At 39.2% G+C, this 20,263-nt stretch overlaps 2 protein-coding genes across 5 annotated transcripts; one reads left to right on the top strand and one right to left on the bottom strand.

The window, feature by feature from the left end:
* Nucleotides 1–1,268: 1,268 nt before the first annotated feature.
* On the bottom strand, nt 1,269–13,828 carry sgpp2 (sphingosine-1-phosphate phosphatase 2). 4 transcript variants are annotated; one of them, XM_067451874.1, is made up of 7 exons: nt 13,622–13,828; nt 12,874–12,913; nt 12,459–12,777; nt 11,632–11,793; nt 7,182–7,361; nt 4,457–4,546; nt 1,269–3,451 (listed from the first exon to the last, which is right to left on the bottom strand). In XM_067451874.1, the coding sequence occupies exons 3-7, from the start codon at nt 12,708–12,710 to the stop codon at nt 2,888–2,890; spliced, it is 1,248 nt and encodes a 415-aa protein (XP_067307975.1). In that variant the 5' UTR covers nt 12,711–12,777; nt 12,874–12,913; nt 13,622–13,828; the 3' UTR covers nt 1,269–2,887. The 4 variants fall into 4 exon arrangements, with proteins under 4 accessions (XP_067307975.1, XP_067307974.1, XP_067307972.1 ...); XM_067451873.1 differs by having other exon boundaries at nt 12,459–12,913; XM_067451871.1 differs by lacking the exon at nt 13,622–13,828 and having other exon boundaries at nt 12,874–13,120.
* A 1,925-nt stretch (nt 13,829–15,753) lies between these two features.
* Nucleotides 15,754–20,053, top strand: LOC137084817 (RING finger protein 228). Its single transcript, XM_067451289.1, has one exon. It carries the CDS (start codon nt 18,214–18,216, stop codon nt 18,982–18,984), a length of 771 nt encoding a protein of 256 aa, XP_067307390.1. The 5' UTR covers nt 15,754–18,213; the 3' UTR covers nt 18,985–20,053.
* Nucleotides 20,054–20,263: the final 210 nt, after the last annotated feature.

Below are 20,263 nucleotides of genomic sequence, written 5' to 3'. Positions count from 1 at the left end.
TAAAAATATGAAAATCTTGGCAAGACCAATTAGACTTCGCCTAAAATATACACTTTCCTTTATACAATAATATTAATTTGAACCTAAATTCTTCATGATGAAAGGAGTCAAAGGGATAGTTCACTTTAAAATGAAAATTCTGTCATCCTTTACTCACCCTCAAGTTGTTTCAAACCTGTATGGATTTCTTTCTTCAGCTGAACACAAGGGAAGATATTTTAAAGAATGTCAGTAACCAAACAGTTAACTGGAGCCATTGACTTCCATAGTAGGAAAAAAAAATACTATGGAAGTCAATGGCTCCAGTTAACTGTTTGGTTACTGACATTCTTTAAAATATCTTCCCTTGTGAAGCTGAAGAAAGAAATTCATAGAGGTTTGAAACAACTTGAGGGTGAGTAAAGGATGACAGAATTTTCAATTTAAAGTGAACTATCCCTTTAAGTGATGACATTTGTCTACCCATGTTCCTTTCACCCTCCTCACAGAATCACATATGTAGGCAGTAAATAACACTGGGCTAATGGATCTCATCATGACTGAATGAAGAATAAAGGTGTGTTTACCTGTATGTCTGTTAAAAGCATGTTGAGCATAAATCAGCGTGTTGACCGACTCCATCAGAACGGACGCTAGACCGCCTGCCGTCAACTACAACTAATCGCAGGTATATTGAAAGTGGCTTGTGTATGTGAATATATTTCAGCTGTAAATCATTAAACATTCCAGATCACTGATTAACACACCAAAATTTGTGTGTGGGGGGCTGGAGATGGCAGATGAGAGGAAGTGTCTGGTTTAACAGGTTTTCAGACAGGTCAACATGAGAGACGGCTCCACCTGATTTCCAGCAGATACAGTACCAGACAAACGTTTGCATGCGTTTGACTGAACATAAAACTTCTGTTTATGGTTTATTTAGGTGCTCATACTTCTATTTGTGTTGTTTTGCATATTTAATGACTTTTTTGTTCTAAATATTTGAAAAGCTGGTGTGTTTAAATGTGTCTGATCTACAATTGTAATAGGGGAAGTGATTCGAGGCTATTAGGATGAGCTTTATGTTGTGTGTGGAAGGATGGTCTGTGTATACACTCCATTTGTGAAGGTTTGTGGCTACATGAGAGGCGTGTTTGTGGTTTCTGTAGTGTTTGGTCATGAACTGTTAAACTGTCTACAGAGCAAATACTCCTCAGCACATCAACACTGTAAAAATACAAAACAAACAGATGGAGAAATAGAGGCAGAGGGAAGACGCTTTCTCAAAGCCGTTTTTACTGTGTTTATTCATTTCCTTCACCACATCTGTAAAAGCTCAAACACACAGCCTGAATGTCATAACAAGTACTTATGTTCTTTAGTATTTTGTAATAAATATAAAATTTATAATGGTAATAAAATAAAAAAAATAGTAGGACAAATAAACTTGAGGCAGTCAAAGCACTTATGTGTTAGTAACAATAGTTTTAACAAATTCTGTTTAATACGAGAAGTTAAATGTGCTAGCCATTTCTGAACAAACACTAATGTGAATTTCTCCCTGAGAATAAAAGCTGCACGATTAATCGTTAAAAGATTGCGATCTGGATTGAAACACCCAGGCGATCTCACACTCCAAACGACAATTTATCGCCCGTTTCTATTAAACCTTTGACAAAATCACATCGGAACATTCAAATCTGCGTTTGCACCGTCGCCGATCCAGAGAAAGATGCGTAGGTTATGAAACGGCTTCACAGGCAGTCTTTTCAATGAAAGTTTTGTTTGACAATTGCAATTTCTGTTACAATTATACATTGAAACTGAGAATCAAAATAGAGCAAATCGCCTTTTGAAAGTAACATGGCGCTTCAAATAACGATTATATTGATTACATCCATACACCAGTAGTGACAAGTGACCGTTTAAAATATGTATTTTTCCATTGAATCATTCATTCAAGAGATTTGTAAAAAAAAAAAAAAAAATATATGAATGATTCATTGAATCCTTCACTCAAGAGATTCATTCAAAAACACTGTTTTATCCAGGAATGAAACAAGTGAAGTATTTATGAATTAGTCATTGAATCCTTCACTCAAGAGATTCATTCAAAAACGCTGATTCATCCAGTAATGAAAGAAGTATTTATGAATCATTCATTGAATCATTCATTCAAGAGATTCATTCAAAAATGCTGATTTATCCAGTAATGAAACAAGTATTTATGAATGATTCATTGAATCATTTATTCAAGAGATTCATTCAAAAACACTGATTCATCCAGTAATTCAAAAACGCTGATTTATCCAGTAATGAAACAAGTGAAGTATTTATGAATTAGTCATTGAATCCTTCACTCAAGAGATTCATTCAAAAACGCTGATTCATCCAGTAATGAAACAAGTATTTATGAATGATTCATTCATTCAAGAGATTCATTCAAAAACGCTGATTCATCCAATAATGAAACAAGTGAAGAATTTCTGAATGAATCACTAAATCACTGATGTCTGATGATATAAACACCGATGTTTATGGTAGTGACCAAAATAGAGCAAATCGCCTTTTGAAAGTAACATGGCGTTTCAAATAACGATTATATTGATTACATCCATACACCAGTAGGTGGCGACAAGTGACCGTTTAAAACATGTTTTTGCCATTGAATCATTCATTTGTTCATTAATAAAAAAATAATTAAAAAAAAACATTCATTCAGTCATTCATTCAAAATTTTAAATAGACTACCGTAATTAACAGTTTGTCAAAACCTTTAGTAAATTATTATTTTGTTCAGAATCGTGAAAAAAACCTGAATCTCAATTCATCCAGAATCGTGCAGCTCTACTGAGAATGGAGTGATTGAGTTTGATTCTGTTCAAACTTGCCTGTAAACACGGAGAAATTACACAGAATTTCCCAGATCCCAAAGTCCCATCATCACAAACACTCTGTTCACTAGGATACTGTTGACCAGGCCGATGGCAACATACGTGCTGAACTTATACGGCACTTCGATCTCTTTCCTCCTTCGAGCGTTGACGTCGCTCACAGACGCGCCGTAAATCCGGCAGAGCACCCTAAGGCTCGCCCAGCGCATCACCTGCCGGGTCAGGACCAGCATCACTAACCCCACCAGGAACCGTGCCACACCGAGTCCCAATGCCGCAATGGTCAAAGGTGACAGAGTCACTGGAAAAGGCCCGGCGAGGTCAAAGGTCAAGCCCAAGCGCTCATTCACCCAGTATCCGACCGAACATCCCGCACTGCATGCTAAAATAATGGTGGTGTCTCCCCGTGTGGTGCTGTAATGGTCTAGTTCGGGGTACTTGTAGGACAGGAAGAGGGGCAGCAGCAGCCCCACGATGGGGGAGATGGGGCTGTGGAGCTGCAGGAAGTCAATGGTTCCCCAGTACGGGTACGACACGGCCATGATGACGGCTGAAATTACAACGCCACAAATCACATCCTGAGAGGAAGAGAGAAAGATTCACTTTAGCGTCCTGTCATTAGTATCAGACTCCGTAATTCTAGATTCATGCAGCTCAACCACCGTCATACTGAAACTATAATGCTGTTTTTATGGCATTATTATTCATTTTCTAGCTGGTTGCAAGGGTGTTTTTGTTTCTATGCAGTTGCTAGGATGTTCTGAGAGGTTATGTTGCTATGTGGTACCTAGGGTGCTTTGAGTGGTAATCTTGTTGCTATGGGGTTGCTAGGGTGTTCTGAGTGGTTATTTTGCTACGGGGTTGCTAGGGTGTTCTGAGTGGTTATGTTGCTATGTGGTACCTAGGGTGCTTTGAGTGGTAATCTTGTTGCTATGTGGTTGCTAGGGGGTTCTGAGTGGTTTTTAATGTTTCTAGCTGGTTGCAAGGTGTATAAATGCTTAATATGTTGCTATGGGGTTGCTAGGGTGTTCTGAGGGTTTTTGTCGCTCTGTGGTTACTAGGGTGCTCTGAGTGGTAATCTTGCTGTCATGCGGTTGCTAGGGTGTTTTGAGTTGTTAGGTTGCTATGGGGTTGCTAGGGTTCTCTGAGTGGTTGTTATTGTTTTGCTATGTGGTTGCTAGGGTGTTCTGAGTGGTTATGTTGCTATATGGTTCCTAGGGTTCTCTGAGTGGTTGTTATTGTTTTGCTATGGGGTTGCTAGGGTGTTCTGAGTGGTTATGTTGCTATATGGTTCCTAGGGTTCTCTGAGTGGTTGTTATTGTTTTGCTATGTGGTTGCTAGGGTGTTCTGTGTGGTTAGGTTGCTATGGGGTTGCTAGGGAGTTGTAACAGCTACAACAGCATGAGCAATAGGCCAAATGTTTGTCTTCGCAGCCACCAATTCAACTGTGCTGTATTAAAGGAACTTGAGGTGAAATCTACAGAGACTATCCAGACTACATGAATTATACAGGGCTATACATTTTTCATATCAAACGCAAAAGTGCATGTTCATTTTAAAGTGTCTCTCTCTTCCAGACTCACCAGAACAGAGTGCATGCCGGTGTAAAGACGACTCAGACACACCAGTGCTGACAGAACCACGGCGACAGTCAACCCCAGCTCAAAAGGGAACTAAGACAGAAAAAAACACAGCATTAAATCAATATTTCAGCACATTTGTCAAACGTGGCCATATGTGAATGTGAAAGAAAATGAATGGAGAGGGAGGATTTTTTATCAATAAACATCCTCTCTCATCCATCTTTCCTCATCACCTCATCTCTCTCTCTCTCTCTCTCTCTCTCTCTCTCTCTCTCTCTCTCTCTCTCTCTCTCTCTCTCTCTCTCTCTCTCTCTCTCTCTCTCTCTCTCTCTCTCTCTCTCTCTCTCTCTCTCTCTCTCTCTCTCTCTCTCTTTCTCTCTCCCCTTTCTCTCTCCCCTTTCTCTCTCCCCTTTCTCTCTCCCCTTTCTCTCCTGACGTTCTTCCCACTGGATTTATTCAGGACTCTGTTAATCACTGGCAACATCTGAAGAGTCTTCTCATATTCATGAAGCTGCCCCGCTCCCTCTTTTCGGTCTTACTCTATCTGTCTCCCTGTCCCTCCATCTGTCTCTCTCTCTCCTTTCCTCTGTCAGCTGGGGGTCTTTCACAGGAAGTTAATGAAAAAACGTTTCCTGAATGGGCTCAATGGATTCTGGGACAGTAGAGCTCATGAATTATTGACTGGAATGGCCTTTTTTTATTCTTAAATCATACACATACAGCTCTCTGCTTTCCTTTACTTATAGATGGTTTTTAAATCAGTCCATCCTTTTACAATGAAGCTAGTCATTTTTAGCGACAATAGTTTAACAATTTTTAATATGGTTTTTAGCAGTCTCTTATGCTCACCAACTGTTTTCTATGTGAATATATTTTTTAATATGCAATTAATTCCTTTGAATATATTCTTGAATTTTTTAGAATCTTTACTCCGGGATTCAGTGTCACATGCTCCAAATTATTGATGATTATTATCAATGTTGAAAACAGTTGTGCTGCTGAATATTTCTACGGAAACCATAATTCTTTAGAAGTTCAGAAATCAGCAGCATATATTTGAAATATATATATATTTTGTAACATTATAAATGTTTGTCACTTTTGATCAATTTAATACATTCATCATAAATAAAAGTAATATAATATTGTTTGAAATAAAATAAAAATAAAATTAGGAAAAATTGCTTCGTATATAAACTAGAAGAATAGTGAAAAACAGCAAAATTACACTCTTGACCCTGGTGCTGATTGGTAATTTCTGACAGAAAAAATGTACGTTTTGGTATGTTTTGATTTTTTTTTTTACTTCATCGGAATGATACAAAACTTGGTAAAGGCCTAGGCACTTGCTATGTGAAAAAAAAAAAGTCACTTGTATTGTTTGCAAAAATTAGCGCATTGGAAATGAATGGGAAGCTATGTTTAGTACAGCGCCCAAACAAAATCAGACTGAAAGCTAATTTTTTGTAGGCTGGGTAAACCCAGCCTGATCTGCCAGCGATTTGATTATACGAAAAGTTTTATAATAAAAAATAAAAAATTAATAGTCATGCTTGTATTGCTCCCAGTGAAAAAAATTAGCACATTGGAAACAAATGGGAAGCGAATTTCATGCAGTGGAAACATTTGGTACTGCGCCCAAACAAAATGTGACTGAAAGCTAATTTTTTCACATTTGAAGCACAACTTGATTCGCTTCATGCCTTTCATTTTCTCACCGTTTTAGAGGAAAACATGTTTTGCAAAATATTTATTTCATATCAAAATTTTAAAAAGTAGTAAATGCATTTTTCATAATAAAAAGTTAACTTTCAACTTATTTTAGTTTCACTGTTTTAACTTTTCTCTTCAGCAATAGTTGTTTTGATGAATAGATGAATAGTTGACAAGTGTTTTGCTTAAAATGAAGTCTGTGCTCCAAAGAATTCAATATTTATTTGTAAGTGATTAACAGGTAAATGGACTGCATTTATATAGCGCTTTTAACAGACCCTATGGCCATCCCAAGCGCTTTACATTTCTGCCTCACATTCACCCATTCATACACCGACGGTGATGTCAGCCATGTAAGGCGCCATCCAGCTCGTCGGGAGCAGCTGGGGTTAGGTGTCTTGCTCATGGACACCTCGACACTTGGTCAGGTGGAACCGGAGATCAAACCACCAACCTTTCGGTTTTTAGACAACCTACATGAACCACTGAGCCACTGCCGCCCTGGTAATAAATGGATCATAACTAGTACCATAAAATCCCCTAAAAATATGAATATAAAATATGATCTAATTTAAAAATAGTACATTATTTTCGTTAAAATTATAATCTAAAACAATCTGTCATTTTCAACCCCCATTCAAGGATTACCAGAGGGTTAAGGGAGGGAATGCAACTTTAAAGTCCTCTAATAAAGTTTTATAACGCTTACGTGTGCTACTGTGTGGCGTGTTTTATAATATCGGACTCTAAGCACAGATGTACGTGTTTAGGTTTGGACTTATAATATACTCAATATTTGGAAACACCTTCAAGAGACAAAGCTGATGGATGGCACCATCTATAACTGACACCGATTGACAGTCATTTACTGAGAGTTCATTATGATGCCACACAGCAGATGTGTGGGCGGGACTTGGACTGACTGATGGAGACAGATGGCCACGCCCCTTCAGTAAACTATGCAAAAGCAAGCCACATTCAAAAGGTTCTCAATCGAGTGTGTGTGTCTGACCTTTACTCTCTCGTGAGCACTGAGAAGCAGAGTGAATGAGATGGCTGTTGCTGCCATGGCGTGTGTGGACGGTAACCCGTACTCCGCGTCCACGCGCGTCTCCAGTTTGACCACAGGGGGCGACGGAGGACGGGGCAGCTTTAAAATATCCTTCATCACTTGCCCAATATACATCACCACCTAGAGAGAGAGAGAGAGAGAGAGAGAGAGAGAGAGAGAGAGAGGTAAATGAGATGTAAATGAGGCAAAGGTGGAATACAAAAAGTACTGTTGTTGATAATAGCATACTTCATTCCCAAACATGGAACATTCTGGATCTTTTTTTGTTAGCAGTTACAGCATTAATACTATTTTGAATCCAAATTAGTTGTTATTTTTATATCTTCTGTTTTCATTTTAACCTTCATGTTGTGTTCAGGGGTCTCATTTATAAAACTTTGCATAGATTTATTTCTAATAGTGCACGTACATACGTACAAATGCGAAATTTTGCGTACGGACATAAAAAAATTCAGATTTATAAAACCATGTGTGCGCCAGAACCTACGCAAAAATGCCTTTATAAATCCCAGCCAGCAGAAGATTGTGTGTAAGTGCATCTCCACCCTGCCTCCTCCCTGAAATCACCGTATATTGGGGCTTACAGCGCCATGTTTTATTATGCATGATTCCACGTGGCACATGTTTAAAGCAGCACTAGGTAACTTTTCAACCTTCATAATATATTTTCAAGACTCTTGTGATGATACATCGACTTACAATAGGTTGAATGACACGTCTGCCATAGCTTGATGGGGTCTGTATCGTTTTTAATCTTACTTTTAAACTTCGGGTTTCGGGTAGTAACCCGAGAACAAAAAGAACTACAAAATTCGACTGCTTTACGGCATATACGTCACTTCCACCAACACCACCACTTCCTTAAATTCGGACGTGCGAGCCCAACTTTGTTCGTCGGATAATATAGTCATGTCCGAAGCAGCAGAGACAAATAAGAAAGAAAAGGTTTTGTTGGAGGAAAGCAATAAGAGGAAACAAAAAAGTGATGGGATTAAAGGCAGGACGAGGATCAACATGTGACCAGTGTTTGCTCGTCGGCGTGAGCTGAAGGAGGCGTGCCCGACCGATGCGCTTCATGCTTGTTACGGTGAGCTACCACTCAAACATTGAACTGAAGTATCATATAGATTCTGTAAAACGGTAACCAATAGACTACTATAATGACGCTGGCTTGTAAACGTGAGCATCGTGATTATTTTTCGCCGTTTGAAAAAAATAAAACCCATTAAAAATTATATTCATATGACATGCTGAAACATGCCACTGACTGTATCTGGGATGAAGACATTTCACACGCGCCGCCAGAAGAACACCTGCATGTGAACTCCTCCTGCAGTGTTCAGGTTAACTGTTAGTGCTGCACCAACCCGCGGCGCCACTTTTATGAAGTTATTTGGCCCGCCCCGCACCACTGTATATATTTTTACAACCCGCCCCGCATCCGTGACCATTAAATAGACATACGGGGTCCGCGGGTTATGAGACGACCGCGCGTCACTAGTTCAGGGCTATCAGGGTTGTCATGTCAACAAATGCACGCGCGATGGCGTCCCCTGTTGTAGGATGACAGAGCTTACGACAGTAGTTGAGGACATTATTTTTTCCCAACTGTAGGGGGACCCCGAGAGCAAAAGTTATCCAGTGCTGCTTTAACACTGTCAAAGGTACAAGACATTAAAAATATTAATATACAAGACACTATAAATGCCATTTGTGCCTTACACAGTACGTTGCTGACAATTGCATCCAATATCCTTTTTATGTTTTAGAATAAATATCAAAATATCGATAAAAACAAAATTGTATAATAAAACTTCTTTTTTTTTTTTAAATAAAGTTTATTAATTCATTTCCGTGGGCCAAATGTTATTTTAATTCAAAATATTTCGTTAATTTTAAACCCTACTCAAAAACATTCATGCGGTTTTGCTAATAATGTGAACATATAGGATATTTAGGCCATTTATTTTAATTCAAACAGATAGGCCTACTTATTTATTGAAGCGTAAAAACTTGACTGACTCTGACTCAGAGCATCACTGACAAAGTATTTTTAAAAAGGAAACGTGCAAATCTTAATTTTTTTCTTCAAGTTGTATCCTTCAAATCCAGTGGTATTTTTTTGCATAATTTTGTGAAGATGCCTTTACACTCCGTGTCCGTGCAGCTGTGGTTGGACCTATTCAAACCGGATAATGGACCGTTCGACCACCGAATCCTGCAGTGTCTGTGATATAGAAGGAAGTGTGCATCACTGATCATCAGTCTCACTAAAAATATTTAATGAATATTGTCATAACATGAGATCTGCAGTTTAGTTTAAAGAGGAATTATTGGAATTAGCCTGTATTTAATCCTTGCTGTGATTAAAACAGCGTGTCACAGGAAACCTGCATTAACAAGCATTAAAGCAAACTATAGTGTGAGCAACAGTGCATTTTTTTTCCATATTTTGTAGAATATTGACAAATGTAACCACAAATAATGCTTGTCACACAAAAACTGAGGTGCATAAGCTCAGATTGATAAGGCGTATGATCAGTTCTATAAATAACTACAAAGCCTGTCCTAACTGAAAGAAAACAAGTTGACAAAATGATTGAATCCAATATTTATAATGTAGTCTGACAATATCATAAGCGATCTGCAAGCAATTTTTAAAAGGATGGTCTTTTTCTACCTGGGGACACAAAAGGTGACAAACTTTAAGTTTAAGTTTGAAAACTTTAAGTTTGAAAAGCTTGAACAGCTTAACCTATTAAGGTTTTCAGTTTGAACTAAGTTTGATGGGTTTGAAGTCAATACAGTCTATCAGAAAACAGATTTCATATTACATTTATGCATTTAGCAGATGCTTTTATCCAAAACGACTTACAATTGAGGAGTACAGGAAGCGATCTGTCATTAAGACAATGTTTTTCACTGAGGCGAATAAATGCAAAAATGCCTTAAATACAAAGTTTTGGATAATACTAGGAGTAGAAAAGCTAGAATAGGGAGGGAAAAAAGAAAAATAGAGGAACAGCCTATTTGTTCAGAAATGTCTTTCTGTGTCTTACCCTCTCGCTTGAGGGTGTCAGTGATGGCCTTCTGGACAGCAGTCAGGTCGGCAGTCTTACCCATGATTGCGGTTTTGAGTAATGAACCAGGCTGGGAGTTTTTAAAAGCCTCAGGAATCTTTTGCAGGTGTTTAGAGTTAATTAGTTGATTCAGATGATTATGTTAATAGCTCGTTTAGAGAACTTTTCATGATATGCTAATTTTTTAAGACAGGAATTTTGGGTTTTCATGAGCTGTATGCCAAAATCATCAGTATTAAAACAATAAAAGACCTGAAATATTTCAGTTGGTGTGCAATGAATCTAAAACATATGAAAGTTTAATTTTTATCATTACATTATGGAAAATAATGAACTATCATCACAATATGCTAATTTTTTGAGAAGGACCTGTACATGGTTGCTAGAGTACTCGGGTGGTTGCTAGGGTGTTGCTATGTAGTTGCTTTTTCAAGACAACTTAATAATAAGTTTACTAGCATTTCAGTAAGTTGGCTCTCTCAAGAAATGTAGATTTTGCATTAGCAACTAGCAAAAATAAGTTTTTTTCAGTTAACATTTATTTTATTTCAAGTAACAAAATTGCTTCAGTGGTTAATGATAAGCCTGGTTTGTTACTTTGAATAACTTTAAATGTAGTTCATTATAAATAGCTACATGGGTTAAAGAGGTGAACCAATCAAATGCAGTTTGATGCTGTTGCCGTGGAAACTGTCAATTAATTTAATTTTGTTAAAGACTTTCAATTTCTGTCTATTCTATAGTGGATAAAGAAACAACAGTATAATGAGACTAGCATTTTTAATCATAGGGTGTGTGTGTGTGTGAGGTTTAAGATAAGGGTTCGGCTTAGGCAGTTAGTTGTGATGGGTAGGGTTAGGGTAAGGAGCTAGAGATTGCATTGTGTCAAGAATGTGTGTGTGTGTGTGTGTGTGTGTGTGTGGGGGGGGGGGGGGGGGGCAGGCTAGTAATCCCTACGTTATGGGGACAAAATGTCCCCACAAAGATGGCAATATCCGAAATCCTTGTGGGGACATTTTTTGGTCCCCATGAGGAAAACATCTTATAAATCATACAGAAGGAGTTTTTTTGAGAAAGTAAAAATGCAGAATGTTTCCTGTGATGGGTAGGTTTAGGGGCAGGGGCAGTGTAGAGGGATAGAAAATATGGTTTGTACGGTATGAAAACCATTACGCCTATGGAAAGTCCCCATAAAACATGGAAACACTACGTATGTAAATACGACTAGCATTTTAATAATAGGGGGTGTGTGTGTGTGTGTGTGTGTGTGTGTGTGTGTGTGTGTGTGTGTGTGTGTCTCAGCCACTCACAGCCCACACATTGACGAGTCTCCTGCACAGGAAGGGGTCGAGGTTCCAGTGGATGCAGGGCAGAAAGGTGATGTAAAACACTTCATGTCCCAAAGTGGATGACGTCACAAACAGGAAGTAGAAAAGCCAGTTCCTCACCTCATAATGAGTCCTGGAATGATCCTGTACACAGAGAAATTAAATAAACCCCTCCATCACATCAACAAACCACAAACAGGAATCACAAGCCGTTCTTAGTTGACATCGATATTTACACATATTTTAAAATGAAGACTTTAGATGCAAAAACTCTCAGTCTGACACTTTTTAAATGAGCATTTTTTTTTTTTTAAATAAGGCATATCAATAACTGACTAATAACTTTTCAATTGCCATTAAAGTGAAATTACTGAACCTAAACATAGTAGCTTCGGTGTCCTTGTTACATGTTACCTCTACTTACCACATTAATAACATGCCTCTAACCCTCAACCAAACCCCAATCCTACCCTAACCCCTTTAGGAGAGTAGCCTAGGCTACATGTAATTATTATTACTTAATTCATAAATAATATATAGTTATAACAATGACACCCTAAAATAAAGTGTAACCGAAAAATGTTAGGTGGAGTTAGAGGTTTTTGCTTCTTAAGTCTTTAAATAAAAAACTTAAATTTTTCAATATTGTTTCTACATTTTGGAAGGCACCTCTAGTCTAAACCAACCAGAGAAACAGGAAAATCTTGTCGTTTGGCGTTTGTTATGAAACGCACCGTCTTTGCATTAGGGCAAACGTACACTTTCAATAGAGCTGAATGAAGAGCGTCTTTTAAATCTGATTTACTCACTTTGTTTTCATACTGTGAACTGCCGCATTTATAGTTGGAGTTACTGTCGTGCGCGCCTGACGTCCCGTTCGCCACCTGCTCCGCTTTCCGCCGGTGGGTCGTGACAGGACCGTCATCTGATCCATTGGCGTTTATACGTCCGTTTTGAGTAATAAACGAGGAGGTCTCGGTCTCTCTCAGAAACAAGCCGCAGCACCGCTGGAAGCCGACCACCAGCTCGGGGCTGTTGAGGTACGAGATGACCCCCCACATGGCCGCGCGGAGTTTGAGCTCTGGCTTCCGCACCCAGCACGCGCGCGTTCACAGGTGTGTTTTACAGCTGCAGGTGAGGTGACAGAGCGAGCGTGAAAGTGTGCTGACGTAAAAGCTCATGACTATTTTTATTGGCTAAGATGGAAAACAGCCTGCTTCGCACCTGCCACAGGTAAGTCATTCCAGCCATGCAGTTCCAGTGACTTAAAAAAAGGGTTAAGGACATAGTGTAGCATGGCAGAAAAAAATTCCCCCCCTTAAGAACAATGTGGATTTACTTTTAAACTGTAACATGTTGAAATACAAGTTTAGTAGGATGACGACGGATCAGCCAATGTTTTATTATAGAAAATAAACTGTTAAAATATAACTTTTACTCCACAAATCCGGTGTCCACAAGTCCCTCATTAACAAACACACACACACACATAATATACACTCTAAAAAATGCTAGGTTATTTTAACCCAATGTTAGGTCAAATATGGATTAACCCAGCGATTGTGTTGTTTTAATCCTGCGGTTGGGTTAAATATTTGCTTCATACAACCCAATCGCTGGATTAAAACAACCCAACTGCTGGGTTAGTCCATATTTGTCCCAACATTGGGTTGTTTTTTACTCAGAATTTTTTAGAGTGGAATATACAATCACAATTTTCCAAAAACACAAAATTAGATCAATTAGCCTTAAAACTGTTTCTCACAAATGTTGATATTCAGATGAAAATAAAAAATTAAAAATAGCATAGCTATTCATCAAAAATGCTGAGATGAGGTGTGGTCAGGAGAAAAAAAAACAAGGTGTGTGGCCCATGTGACCCTATCGCTAGGTGTAGTCTATAGGAAAGTTCTGATCAAGCTCAGGCACTTTGACTTTATTCAGTATTTCCACAATGCTCAATTCCGGATACACACTTTTTCAGATTACCAAATCTGGATTTCCTGCTCCACGGAGCCCCTAAAGGCACATGTGATGGAAAAAATTTGAGATGGGAAAACATTTTGCAATGCTTTTGCGTTCTCTCTTTGACTGATTTATCTCTTATGATTGTGCCAATGTGTAACTTCTATTGTTCAGACCGGAACTTGAACCCGAGTCCGCCAGCATGAGAGTCAGACACTCTAACAAGGGGGCTAAAGGCATCAGTCGCTAGAGCGTCTCTTGAGGTCAGAGGAGTGAGGTTTACTCACACAGCAACTACTACTAGCTGGCCTCCGTTACAAATGCAGTTTACAAACTGTGATTAAAAAACACTTTCTTTTATCTTACAATGTGTAAGATATTGTTATATCTTTTGTTGACTTGTGTACTTATATTATCCCCAATGTTTCCTTCCCTCAGGTCATTTACAACCTAAACACATTTTAATTTATAAAGAAAAAAAGTGTTCATCTTGGTGGTAAGACTGTAGGACTTTTGTCTCACTTCAACCAACCACCCACCCACCCACCCACCCACCCACCCACACACACACACACACACACACACACACACACACACACACACACACACACACACACACACACACACACACACACACAATTATGTGGTTGAAATTTATACAAGTAACAAATCCTTCCCTCGTGGGTCAATTTGACTCCCTTAGCAATGAATGGAACGTGAGAATGCTTGCTCAAAATTAAAACAAAATCTTTTTTTTAAACTTTTTGTTTAAATCTCATTTTCTTGTTTCACCTCAAGTATATGTTTGTCCCATGCCTCAGAGACAACTCTACTTTGTCAAGTGCATGGCTAACATTGCATAATCAGAAAGCGCTTCATTTGTATTAACAGTAATGCAGCACTTTCTCCAACTTACAACGTATTTAAAAATCAATTGCATGCCTTTTAGCAACACAAGTCATCCATTTTTATTAATATATTTTATTATTGATCTAGCTCACTGTAATATGCAACAAGTGTCTCATACCAGCCACTGAGTGAACTCACAGGGTAACTTTTAACACACGAATACAGTCGGAGTTATATCAAACTAAAGTAACGCTATGTACAGGAGTATAGCAAGCTCTTAAAATATTTTTTTTTTTGGTTTATACTCTAATTCATGACCGTTGTTTTGATTTGCTCTATGCTATTCCTCAATGCACATGTGTCAAGAGTTCAAGGGTCAAGGGTTACTCTTTCGCCGTAAGTCGTGTACCGCTGACTGCCGGTAACAAGTTGTTTTAGTCTACAAAGTTTTAAATATGGATATATTTTTTTCTTACACAAATGCGGCACTTCCCTTCAGAAGGCCTTTATTAACCGCCGTGTGGAGCAGTTATATGTTTTATTAAACAAGGTTCGGGAGGAGCATGATCAGATAAGTGACACAGGTGGGGAGTACTCAGCTAATAAACAAAAGAGGTGTAGGTGTATGTATGTATGTATTCATGCGTTCCAATGAGAAGTGGAAAGTTTCCATGCAGCGAGAGAGTAGAAAGTTTCCACAAATCTCTTAGTCAAGGTCTAATGTTTTCTTTTTCCTGTTTTCTCTTTCAGGTGGTCTCACACGTATTAGGCAGCATACTGCTCCCGTCTGGTTGTTCCAAATTACAGTTGCCCCACATTTGTGAGCCAACAGGGCCCGTCCGCCAGCGCAACAAGCAACTCAAGGCCCTCCTGGTCAAGCAACCAGGACCCTTCTCGAAATCCTATTGTCCTATTGTAACACAATCCACTAAAGGCGAGGTTTTGAACCCAATTGCAATATTGTGTGTCCTCAATCAGAATTAAACGAGATTTCCTTTGTAGGACACACAGGAAGTATCACGTTGCTATGCCAACACGTTCAGCCTCGTTGCGCGCTCACGGCAGTTATATGAATGAAAATTATTTATAACTTGAAAATGACTATGAAATGTTTCTTGTCTTGACAGCAATGTACTGTTCTAAATGTTTAAAAAAGCACTAAACAGTTGTAATCCCGTTTACCACAACTGTTGGAGGTACTAGAGCTTAAAAAACAACAACAAGCTTAAACTACTTACATTTAGACACCATACCTACGTGTGCATGTATATGGCGATGGTGCTGTTTTTAAGTTGTTGTCTTTAAGTTAATATTTCAGTTAACAGTTTTTTTCTGTTTCCAGTTAATTTTTTCATAAGGGAGCAGCATAGAGCGCCCTCTCGCGGCTATATGTTTATTCTTGTCAGTCAGTATGGATTAAATTTGATATACAAGTCGCACCTGACTGTAAGTCGCAGGACCAGCCAAACTATGAAAAAAAGTGTGACTTATAGTCCGGAAAATATGGTAAGGACAATAAAAGCTCTGCTGCTCTGTTTGAAACTCGTGGCCAGTGTTTCACACAGGTATCTGTCTCTAGCAACGCTCCAGCGGCCTTGTTCCTGACCCACGGCTCTCAGCCCCACCCTGCTTCATGCCACAGTAATGTTGATAACCTTTAATACATTACCCATGAACATAATTTCTTCCATGATTCAACGCTCTTTCACGACATCATCAAGCTACGCCTTTGTTTTAAAATAAGCGTCCTCTAGCAGTGAAAATTACATATTGTGCCTTAAAATTAATTATAAAAGCTGTTTGGAGATTATTTTGTGGCTCCAAAATCTCTTTTTTACTTTACTATAGGCTACCAAAAGTCTTAATGGCCTATGGCCAGTTGTTTAAAAAGGTTAATCTGGATCAGAATGATCTGGATTTGGAAATCCCATAATTTGCTATCGAGGATCAGGTAATTCATTTACTTTTTGGGCCGTGTTTTTCAAAGGAAATTTGGATTGGATCACCCTCATCTAGACACACACTTTTTCAGATGACCAAATCTGGATTACTAAAGCCCCTTTCACACTGCGATTCCGGCAAATACACGGATAATGCGACCCGGCATTTGTTCCCGGGCCGCTAGATTTGGTCCATTCACACTGCCAGCGAAATACCGTAATATGTGCGCTTTCACACACAACGCTTAACGGTCCCGGGTCGAGTTGACACGTGACATCCTGATGTGACGTATAATGGCGAGCGATCTCAGCTTTAGCGCAGATAGTAAGGAGCTCCGTGGTCTCGACTTGTGTCCGGTTTGCGCACATTTATGCTTGTTTAATTTTAGTTTCTTTTGTAAACGAACACTCTCTGCGTTTAAAACACCGACAAGCTCTTCTGGCACTTCAGGGTTGTATTATTGAAAAAACAAGCTCTAGGAGTCGCACGATAACTACGTGCACGTTGCGGCATTAGTTTCGGCTTTTGTTCACACAGCGCTCGTCCCGGGTCGAATACCGCAATATTACTAGGTCCCCGACCCGGGTCGAATTCGGTAATCAATCCCGGGACGTGGTTGCTTTCACACAGAAGGCGACCCGGCAATGTTCCGGGAATATTACGGGTCCGACGTGCAGTGTGAAAGGGGCTTATAAGTGCTCTACGGAGCCCCTAAATGGACATGGTGATAGAACAAATATGTGATTGGGGAAAATATAGTTAATGCCAATATAGTTAACATTATTCATTTTTTTGTCATTTTTTTAGGTAGTTACAGCTGTTTATGGTGCCAAAATCTCTTTACTGTATACTGTGCTACCAAAAGACCTAATACATTTAATGTGTTAATTTTACAGTTAAGATAATCAAGAGCAAAACAAAAAGGCACTAATCCAGATCCAAACCAATACTGGATTACGTGATTTCAGAATCTTTATTCAACCCATTTTCAAGATTTTCAAATTTTGATCAAATTGAATCAAATAAATTGATTAACCAATGACATCTGATCTCCTGAACAACTGGACTCTGCACTCTTACAAAAAAAAAAAAAGATGGGGCAGTACCTTTTGTACCTAGGGTGCATATTGTTGGTAGCCTACCTTAAGTTAGTACCTAAAAGAACAAACGTATAGGCTACCTTTCCTTTTGAAAATATGTTTTGAAAAAGTGGTGTTTGTGCTGTTAAAACATGTTTATTTGATTGAATGGAGAGTGTATGAGAACTATGGGAATGAATGAACCTGAAATAGTGGGAAAGTCACCTGTTTCTGGGTTAAATATTAGTTTCCATGACAACCGCAGGTAAATGACTCACAATGAAGATTAAACACGGTTAAATGACCAGCTTTCATTTCCATGTAGCCGTGAATGTTTAATGGAAGAAATCAAAGAGATGTTTGGACAGCAAAAAAGGAGTTAAATCTACTGACGTAAACAGCATCCAAAGGCTCGTGCCGTTTGACCCGTGCGCGTGTGTGTGTGTGATGCTTTGATTGAGGTGTGATTCCCGCGTCCCGCATCTCTCGGTCGTAGACACACGTCGGTTCTGGATGAGAGCATTACATCACCTACCTTCCGGACTGGAATACGGTTAATTATTTAGGCTACTCAGCGGGCACGGAGACTAAAAAGAACGGGGCCTTACACAAAAATGTCCGGGTTTAACGGGAGCACGGGCATTCGCTGACAGGATAAAGAGAAGAAAAGGCGGCTCGCGTGACTGCCTCGCGCCCATTGTGTCGAGGATGTGAGGCAGCGCGTGATGCCATGGCAGCGGCGGACGCAGCAGCTAACGGGTCGGACTCGGAGCCGCCCGGTCTCCCGACACCAAAGGCGTTTCCCTACGAGGAGTACGAGTGCAAAATCTGCTACAACTATTTCGACCTCGACCGTCGCGCGCCCAAGATCTTGGAGTGCCTGCACACGTTCTGCGAGGAGTGCCTACACGCGCTGCAACTGTGCGAGGAGCGGCCGTGGCGCATCAGCTGCCCCGTGTGCCGCCACCGCACGTCCGTCCCGGACTATCGGATCCAGAACCTGCCCAACAACACCAAGGTCACAGAGGACTTCCCTTTGTATATCGACTTGGACCCCGTCCCTCAAGATGCCCTGCCGCCGCACCCGCCTCCGCTGCACCCGGCGCTCGTGGCGCTCAGGCGCGAGGAGGACGCATCCATCATCGCGGGTCACGCGACACCGTCCACCACGACGGTGTCCACCGCGACCACGCTGTCCCAGGACTCGGTCTCGCGCTACGAGAGCTGCCGCAACTGCAGGCGGCTCGCGCTGACCACCGGATGCGTGTGCGTCATCTTCTCCTTGCTCTCCATGCTCGTGCTGCTCTTCATGGGCCTCATATTCGTGCACAGCCACGGCGGGCCGCCCTCGCCCGCGGGACCCCTCTGTCTGTCGGTCGCGAGCATCCTCGCCATGGTGTCGGCGATGGTAACGTGGCTCCTCTACTGGCTCAAAGACAGACCGGAGAACGAGACGGGCCGCTCCTCTGCCACCGCTAATGCGAGCCGGAGAAACGCGTGACAGAGGATCTGCATCAAGCCCTTTCAGTTTGTGTTCCTTAATAGGCAAAGTAGTTTCTTTTTATGCTATCAGTAAAGGCATGTATAACTATCAAGTAAATCCCAACAAATTTCTCTCAGAAAAAGCTAGTAAATGTCACAAATAATTAAAAGTATTTACGTGTCATATTGAAGTAGACAGACTGCTATTATACTTTTTGCTTTATTTATAACATTGAAAACTCTTTTGTTACAGTATCATATTTTCATGATCGTTATCACAACATTTTCTCTTTCCTCAGAACAACTTAGATCATTTATGTGGGTCAGATAACATAATATCCCCTTTATTGTATCAACTAACATTTTTAATTTCAATGAACTCAAAACTTTAAGGCAACCATGTTACTTGCTTATTTTTTAAGTTAATCCAACAATACTTTTTATTTATTTATTTTTTAAGTGGCCTACTAGTAACATTTTGGTAACCCTTTATATTACAGAGTCATTGTTACATAATTGACATGCACCTACCATAGTAATAACAGTGAACTATACATAAATAAATGCATCTAACCATAAACCAAACCCTAATCCTAGGCTAACCCTATAATAAAGTACATGCTGTTAAATAATATTACTCATTATTTGAATTCATAATTATACAGTAACAATGACACTGTAAAATAAAGTGTGCCCAACATTTCTTATCTCTTATCTTATTCTTATTACTCTTATCTTAATATTTGTTTAATGACTAGTCAGAATAGCGTCCCTTTTAGTTAACGTTGGTTTAGGCATTAACTAACAATGAACAAGGCATTTTTAACAGTATTTAAAAATCTTTATTAACATTAGTTGGTAAAAAATGCATCTGTTGTCAGTTCATGTTAGCTTAAATAACACTTTACAATAATATGTTAACATTAGTTAATGCATTTTATCATGAACTAAATATGAAATGTATATTTTTAAATCTGTGTTAATGTTAATTGATAAAAATACAATTAATTATTGTTTCTTAATACTAGTTCAAAATGCATTAACTACTGTTTATACAAGTTTTGATTATTTACACACTTTAATACAACTTTAAATTAAATAAATTATATATAATAGTAAATGTAGAAATTAACATCAACTAATTTTAACAAATGCAACTTTATTGTAAAATGTTACCAACAAGATTAATAGAAACAATATTTTGATTTTATTAATGTATTAGTAAATGTATTAATTATCACTAAGATTAATAATTGCTTTAGATGTCTTTTTTCATTGTTAGTTCATGTTAACTAATG

The sequence above is a fragment of the Pseudorasbora parva genome, chromosome 8 (assembly GCF_024679245.1).
Source record: "Pseudorasbora parva isolate DD20220531a chromosome 8, ASM2467924v1, whole genome shotgun sequence".
In the NCBI taxonomy this organism is placed as follows: domain Eukaryota; kingdom Metazoa; phylum Chordata; class Actinopteri; order Cypriniformes; family Gobionidae; genus Pseudorasbora; species Pseudorasbora parva.
Note: the sequence above shows the minus strand (reverse complement) of the source record. Positions and strands in the feature narration are given on the sequence as shown.